General features: G+C 29.5%; 1 protein-coding gene across 1 annotated transcript in view; it reads left to right on the forward strand.

Annotated features, from left to right (window-relative positions):
• Positions 1 to 7,982, forward strand: part of LOC100167965 (ryanodine receptor) — a 57,289-nt gene that overhangs the window by 14,587 nt on the left and 34,720 nt on the right. Inside the window, exons 12-39 of the mRNA XM_016806461.1 lie at positions 47 to 216; positions 285 to 475; positions 556 to 696; positions 937 to 1,034; positions 1,102 to 1,297; positions 1,707 to 1,917; positions 1,981 to 2,189; positions 2,250 to 2,490; positions 2,843 to 2,916; positions 2,986 to 3,065; positions 3,154 to 3,244; positions 3,307 to 3,427; positions 3,492 to 3,790; positions 3,889 to 4,110; positions 4,402 to 4,535; positions 4,604 to 4,759; positions 4,835 to 4,952; positions 5,042 to 5,192; positions 5,261 to 5,562; positions 5,618 to 5,792; positions 5,857 to 6,003; positions 6,099 to 6,310; positions 6,391 to 6,588; positions 6,657 to 6,794; positions 6,872 to 7,024; positions 7,088 to 7,203; positions 7,265 to 7,428; positions 7,495 to 7,593. Of these exons, the coding sequence (XP_016661950.1) occupies positions 47 to 216; positions 285 to 475; positions 556 to 696; positions 937 to 1,034; positions 1,102 to 1,297; positions 1,707 to 1,917; positions 1,981 to 2,189; positions 2,250 to 2,490; positions 2,843 to 2,916; positions 2,986 to 3,065; positions 3,154 to 3,244; positions 3,307 to 3,427; positions 3,492 to 3,790; positions 3,889 to 4,110; positions 4,402 to 4,535; positions 4,604 to 4,759; positions 4,835 to 4,952; positions 5,042 to 5,192; positions 5,261 to 5,562; positions 5,618 to 5,792; positions 5,857 to 6,003; positions 6,099 to 6,310; positions 6,391 to 6,588; positions 6,657 to 6,794; positions 6,872 to 7,024; positions 7,088 to 7,203; positions 7,265 to 7,428; positions 7,495 to 7,593 (4,607 nt within the window). The remainder of the gene's footprint in view (positions 1 to 46; positions 217 to 284; positions 476 to 555; positions 697 to 936; positions 1,035 to 1,101; positions 1,298 to 1,706; positions 1,918 to 1,980; positions 2,190 to 2,249; positions 2,491 to 2,842; positions 2,917 to 2,985; positions 3,066 to 3,153; positions 3,245 to 3,306; positions 3,428 to 3,491; positions 3,791 to 3,888; positions 4,111 to 4,401; positions 4,536 to 4,603; positions 4,760 to 4,834; positions 4,953 to 5,041; positions 5,193 to 5,260; positions 5,563 to 5,617; positions 5,793 to 5,856; positions 6,004 to 6,098; positions 6,311 to 6,390; positions 6,589 to 6,656; positions 6,795 to 6,871; positions 7,025 to 7,087; positions 7,204 to 7,264; positions 7,429 to 7,494; positions 7,594 to 7,982) is intronic.

Below are 7,982 nucleotides of genomic sequence, written 5' to 3' on the forward strand. Positions count from 1 at the left end.
ACTGAATGGTACCTACATGAATACTAATTTTTATTTTTATTTTTAGCTGCAATTATTAAAGGCAATCATACCAATTGTGCTCAATTTGCTAACACTAATCGATTAAATTGGTTATTCAGCCGATTAGGATCTCAAGCATCCAGTGAGGGAACTGGTATGTTAGATGTACTTCACTGTGTTCTCATCGATTCTCCAGAAGCTTTAAATATGATGAAAGTGGGTGATAGACATTAAATTATATACATTAGACAATTTAACAATTATTAAACTAAGAAATATTTTAGGATGAACATATTAAAGTAATAATATCTCTTTTGGAAAAACACGGTCGTGATCCAAAAGTGTTGGATGTTTTATGTTCTCTGTGCGTTGGTAACGGTGTAGCCGTAAGAAGTTCGCAAAATAATATATGTGATTTCTTATTACCAGGAAAAAATTTACTTCTTCAGACCTTGCTTGTTGACCATGTAGCAAGGTATAATAACTTCCAAAAATTATAGGTACATTTAAAATAATTTAAAGACATTTTAATTAATTTAAGTATTAAAATTTTAGCGTACGTCCCAATATTTTTGTTGGTCATGTAAGTGGATCTGCTGTCTATAGAAAATGGTATTATGAAGTGGCAATAGATCATGTAGAACAAACTACTCATTTAAATCCACATATTCGCATTGGATGGGCAAATACTGCAGGGTAATTAGAAAGTTTAATCAACTTATTTAACTCGGTTTTTTGTACAACTTTAACTTTCTTTTACAAAAACCTTTTGTAAAGTAATTATTTCTTCTGTTTTGTAAAATTGACATAATTTATTTATTTATATATATATTCAACGGACGATAATGTAAAGGTAAACTAATAATATAGGTTTGATAGTAATTTATTTTTAGTTTTTTTGAGTTACCTATAGAACTAGTGTAAAATGATTTTCAGTTATGTTCCATATCCTGGTGGTGGAGAAAAATGGGGTGGAAATGGAGTTGGGGATGATTTATACTCTTTTGGATTTGATGGATCATATTTATGGACAGGTAAATACTAAATTTAATATTTTTTTCATAATAATTTATTAAAAATAAAATATACATAAATATATAGGAGGACGTAAGTCAGAAGTGATGCCTGGTACACAAATTTCTAATATTAAAAAAAGTGATGTAATCGGCTGTGCATTAGATTTAACTATTCCAATTATAACTTTTACACTGAACGGTCAATTGGTCCAAGGCGCCTTCAGAGACTTCAATTTAGATGGGATGTTTTTCCCAGTAATTAGTTGTTCGTCAAAAGTCAGGTAACATATAAGATATATTTTATACTGTGTTGTTCTTACAAAAATCATATTTATAGTTAAAGATTTAAGACATTTAACTCTCATGGAATATAATATATGGTATATAAAATCTAAACACCGTAATCTACTTCTCTGAAAAATAAATCTACAGTGTCAAATTTAATGTTATACGGTTAATATGTTTAGTAATGTTGAAATAGTTAGAACTACATACTTACCTTTAAAACGCCTTGGATAAAACTGAAATATTATAATTTGAAAAATAAGTTTAATTTTTTCTCTTAGATAAATTGTCAATTAAACATAGGTATTTTATAAATGTTGAACTTAACCTCGTATAATAGTTTGATATTATTTTTCATGTCTAAAATGAATATTTATTTTAAATTGTTTATTGGATTTAATATAGTTGTCGTTTCTTATTGGGCGGAGATCACGGTCGATTAAAGTTTACTCCACCAGATGAATTTTCTCCCCTATTTGAAACTTTACTGCCTCAACAAATCTTAACAATCGATCCGTGCTTCTATTTTGGAAACCTAAATAAATGCGTGCTCACGGGTCCATGGTATGTTGAAGACGATACAGCATTTGTTCCAAATCCGGTCGATACATCGATGGTACTATTTTTAAAATATTAAAAAAATGATTCAACGATATGATGCTTTTACGTAAATTTTTAGGTCACCTTGCCAAGTTACATAGAAAATATTAAAGACAAATTAGCAGAGAATATTCATGAAATGTGGGCAATGAATAAAATTGAAGCTGGTTGGCAATATGGTGATAAAAGAAATGATACCAGGAAGTTTCATCCATGTTTAATACAGTTTGACAAGTTGCCTCCAGCCGAGAAGCGTTATGATTCTCAATTAGCTGTGCAAACGCTTAAGTAAATACAAAATATAAAGGTTTATTTTCATTCGTATATTTAATTTTCAAAATTCCACAGAACGGTTATTGCGTTAGGATATCACATATCTATTGATAATCCACCGTCCCGCATTAAAACGGTCCGGCTGCCCAACGAACCATTTATGCAATCCAATGGATACAAACCAGCACCACTTGATTTATCTGCCATAATTTTGTCAGGAAAAATGGAAGAATTAATTGATCAGCTAGCTGAGAATACACATAATCTATGGGCAAAAGAAAGAATACAGCAAGGATGGACATATGGATTAAATGAAGTAATGATTTTTTTTTTAATATTTTAGACTTTCCACCACAAAATAAATTAAGACAATTATACCAGTGTTATTTTTGTAAAAATATAAAATTAATAGGTATAATGAATGGTTTTATATAATTATTTAGTAGTCTAACCAATATTATAAATATTTAAAATAGGGAAATATTTAAAATTGAAAAAATTTCTATGACTAAATTTGCCACCACCTAGACATTTTGTTTTTGTTACAGTATATTTCATAATATCGTATTATTTTGGTATTCTGATTTATTTATATTTATCAACTATTGTATTATGTACTCATCTGTATTTGTATTTTCTTAAATATTTTTTTACTTGCAATTGTTTAGGAATTACAAATGTTGCGCAGTCCTCATTTAGTACCGTACAGCAAAGTAGACGACGCTATTAAAAAAGCTAATAGGTAAACTTCAATTGTATTAAATTTTAAGAAACAATAACGTTGTATTACACATTTTTATTTATTTTACAGGGATACAGCAAGCGAAACAGTCCGCACATTATTGGTATATGGTTACAATTTAGATCCCCCGACCGGAGAAACAAACGAAGGTAATTTGATTTCTTATAATATGCGTAAACGCATCTTTAAATTTATATATGTTTATGATTATTAATTTTTTTTATGTATTGCGCATAGCGACACTCCTAACAGATGACAACACTAATAGATATTTGACGTTCAGAACATATCGTGCTGAAAAAACATACGCCGTTTCAAGCGGAAAATGGTTGGTGAAAACTTGTTATAAATATTTACAATAATTATATAGTTGACCGTTTTTTTACCAAGGTACTTCGAATTTGAGATATTGACCAGTGGACCTATGCGGGTAGGATGGGCCAGGTTTACATGTTCTCCGGGTTATCAAATCGGCAGTGACGAAAATTCTTGGGCATTTGATGGCTATAACGTATGTATTTAAAAAATAGTATATTTCAATGAAAAATACTTTTTAAATACATTTTATTTTAAAGGAAGAAAAAATTTACATGGGGACAGCCGAATCATTTGGTAGACAGTGGCAAGTTGGAGACGTCGTAGGAGTGTTTTTAGATTTAATGGACCATACAATAAGCTTTTCGATGAATGGAGAATTACTAATGGATACGTTGGGAGGGGAAACTACATTTTCTGAAGTCCAAGGAGAAGGATTTGTACCTGCATTTACGCTGGGACTAGGACAAAAAGCAAAATTAACTTTTGGTCAAGACGTTAACTCTTTGAAATACTTCACGACTTGTGGGCTTCAAGAAGGATATGAACCATTTTGCGTGTATGTACCAAACAAAATACCCATGATTTTTACATTAAGGAAAATTGTTGTATTTTATAAATAATATTTAAATTTATCTTAAATAATAAATATCTTAGAAACATGAAGAGACCTGTAACATACTGGTATACTAAGGATCAACCAATTTTTGAAAATACTGATGATTTTTCATCTGTTATCGATGTTACAAGAATACCAGCTGGTTCAGATACACCTCCGTGTCTAAAGATTAGTCATAATACATTTGAAACCATGGAAAAAGCTAATTGGGAATTTTTACGGCTATCTTTACCTGTCATATGTCTACCAAGTTTTATTGAGTTAGTATATTTAAATAATATTATTACTAAATTCGTAAAACAATATATATAAAATATTTATTGTGTTTTGTAAATCAATATTTTATTTTTTTTGGAAAAAACTAAAAGTCCATAAAAATAATTGTTTTTATTTTATGAATATATCCATTAAAAAATAATAATGGACAAATTAAAAACCAATTGGTAGGTACCTCAAAAATAATGTTATAATGTCATGTTAATCATTGAAAGATTATATTAAATTATGTATGTTATGGAAAATTATTTATGTATATTGTATACTTTTATTAGTGAGCAAGAAAAACAAAGGAGATGGCAAGAAATAAGAATCAGGCAACACAGGTTATTATCCCAGTCTGAGCATGCTACTCCTGCTCACATTGAACAAATAATGAAATCAGGATTTTCAATGAGTGATATAAAAGGTTTTCAATTTAAATATTAACTCGAAATGGTTCTTTAATATATTTTGTTATTGTCTCATAATATGAAGGTCTTCATCGAGGTTATTCAGATGATCCTGTAGAAAATGACGAAATGATGCCAAATGCTACGCCTTTACCACCAAGAGGAAAAAATCAACCACCACCGCCCAGGCCACCACGCAAAGGGTCATTATCTAGGCATGATGACTTAACAATCGAAAATGGTATTATATTCTTAATATTATATAATATAAAATTTGATTACTTATTATTAATTTAAAATATATTGACTAATACAGAAGGGAAGTTGAATCGTTCATCTAGTGAACTGAATTTTAACATATATAATCATCAAAATGGCGATGGTCAGGATATAAACAAGGACGATAAGAAAAAAAGAGGGCGTTCTCCATTTCGGTAAAAATTTAATTTTAGTTGATTATTGTTAATGAATTAAATTATATTATTGCATACATTAAACTAACTTAAATATATATTTATCAAAGATTTTTCTCGAGAAAAAAAGAAGGACCGTCAGATAATCCAAAAAGAGCAAAAACGCCGGATCCAGTTAGGAATGTGGATAGATCACGTAATGCTGCCCACAGACCTAATACATTAAATGAAAGAGTAACCCCCCAAATAAGAGTTTCACAAGTATGAGTTAAAATTTGTTGATTAAAATGTATTACAAAAGTAATAAATTGAAATTAATTATTTTAAAGATGGATTTAAAATTGGTTCCACCAGCTATTCCTGATAGACCAGGTGGTCCAAAAGCGATGTCATTCACACCTACATCAGCAGGGATTGAATTTGTAGGGAATGAAATATTTGATTTAGAATGTTTAAAGTTAATAAATGAGTATTACTATGGTGTAAGAATATTCCCTGGTCAAGACCCAACACATGTTTACGTGGGATGGGTTACTACTCAATACCATCTTCATACTAAAGATTTCAGCCAAAATCATGTTCGAAAAAGTACTGTAACAATTGTCGATGAACATAATAGAATTTTAGAAAGGTAATTTTATTTTAAATCATCATATTCAAATAATTACATTGAGTGTCCCATATAGTATTGATCGGCAAAGCTGTTACATGGTTCGTTCCGATGAATTGTACAATGAAGTTACAAATGATTCATCTGGAAAGGGAGCCTCCCAAGGAATGGCCATTGGTTGTTTTATTGACATAGCTACTGGAATGATGTCATTTACATGCGAAGGAAAAGAAACAAGTTTTAAATTTAAAGTAAAATTACTTCTAAATAATAATTTAAGTAAATTGTATTGTTAAAATATACATAATACCTTAGATGGAACCAGATATTAAGTTATTCCCCGCAATATTTGTGGAAGCTAGCAGCAAAGAGATTTTACAAATTGAATTGGGTAGAACATCAACCACACTTCCATTATCTGCAGCTGTTTTACAAAATTCAGAACGTCATGTTCTTCCTCAGGTATTTTGAGTTTTTAAATAAGTATAATATATAATATTTATATGTATAAAATATTTTCTCAATCTATGTAACTAAATAAAATATGTCTATTTTAGTTTCCACCAAGATTAAAAGTCCAATGTTTAAGGCCACATCAGTGGGCTAGAGTTCCAAACGATTCATTACACATTCATACTCTGAAATTATCTGACATTAGAGGATGGAGTATACTCTGTGAAGATCCAGTGTCGATGATTGCATTACACATTCCCGAAGAAGATCGATGTATAGATATTTTAGAGTTGATTGAAATGGAAAAATTACTATCGTAAGCTATTAATAATTTATATTACATATACAATGTAATATTTTGTAATTTAAAATTTAAAATTTAAACGAATTGTATAGTTTCCATGCTCACACATTGACTTTGTACGCGGCTGTGTGCTACCAAGCCAACTACCGAGCTGCTCACATATTATGTACTCATGTAAATCAAAAACAATTGTTATATGCTATATGTTCAGAATATATGTCTGGTCCATTACGTCAAGGATTTTATGATCTCTTAATAGCTTTACATTTAGAGTCTCATGCCACAACAATGTAATTATGTTAATATAACTAAAGTAAAAAAAAATATTGATAATAAACTATCAACATATATTTTTTAGGGAGGTTTGTAAAAATGAATACATTATACCTCTGGGACATGAATTAACTACGTTGTACGATGATCCACAAATGGGTCATAGTTTACGGTCGTTACAAACCGAATCAGTTCGACCTCAAATGAAAATGACTGAAATTTCGTATGTGAAAATTAGCCATAATAATTATGATTTTGTATTCTTATAGTTATGTTTTAAATTATTTAATTTGTTTTTAGAGACGTTATCGATAACGTTCGTAACTTATACAGTCCTTATTTCCCATTACAAGTAGTCAGAGAATATGTAATGGCTGCGCTAGAAGAAGCTGTGTTAGTTAATCAGGTTCATAATAGAGATCCTATTGGTGGATCTAACGAAAATTTGTTTTTGTAAGTTCAGAAAATTTTTTTAATAATTTTAATGTCCTGAATAATTATTACATATGTTATTAGACCGTTATTAAAATTAGTGGATCGTCTTTTACTTGTCGGTATGTTACGTGACGAGGATGTAGAAAAATTATTAATAATGATTAATCCTGAAACTTGGGATCCTGAATTTCAAAAAGGTAATGATCTTAACAATCTATACTAGAATTCTATAGTATTTTGTTGTTATTGTTGTTCTAGATGGTCCTGATGAACATAGGAAAGGTTTATTACACATGAAAATGGCTGAGGGTGCCAAACTTCAAATGTGTTATTTATTACATCATTTATGTGATATTCAACTAAGGCATAGGGTTGAATCGATAATCTCATTTAGCTATCAATTTGTCAATGATATACAAATAGTGAGAAAATGGTTTATTTAGTATTTAATAATTTGTTTTTTATATAATTGTTGAATTTTTACTAAGGATCAATTAAGAAGATATAATGAAATAAAACAATCAGATTTACCATCTGCAGTTGCTGCAAAAAAAACAAGAGAGTTCCGATGTCCACCACGAGAACAAGTAAATTACAACTAAATACACAGATTAATGCTTATTTGTTTTCTCGTAATGTTAAATGTATGATGGATTTCAGTTTTAGAATTTTTAAAACCATGATATTTTTTATAACAACCATTTTTTGAACAAGTTAATTTTTGACTAGAAAACGATTATAAATCCTTAAAATAATAATTGTACAAATTTTACAATGAAAATTGTATCATTGATCGTCTTAAATACACAACCTGAAAATAATATGAAAATATTAGCGTAAGATTGCTAATGATATAAAATTGATCTATGAAACATTGAAACCGAATGAACAACAATTTCCTAATTTGTGTTGACCATAGGTGGAGATTTGGGGGGGGCTTGACTTCTCTCACCCCTCTAACTTCCTATTTACTAAA

Source organism: Acyrthosiphon pisum, chromosome X, assembly GCF_005508785.2.
Source record: "Acyrthosiphon pisum isolate AL4f chromosome X, pea_aphid_22Mar2018_4r6ur, whole genome shotgun sequence".
Lineage (NCBI taxonomy): Eukaryota > Metazoa > Arthropoda > Insecta > Hemiptera > Aphididae > Acyrthosiphon > Acyrthosiphon pisum.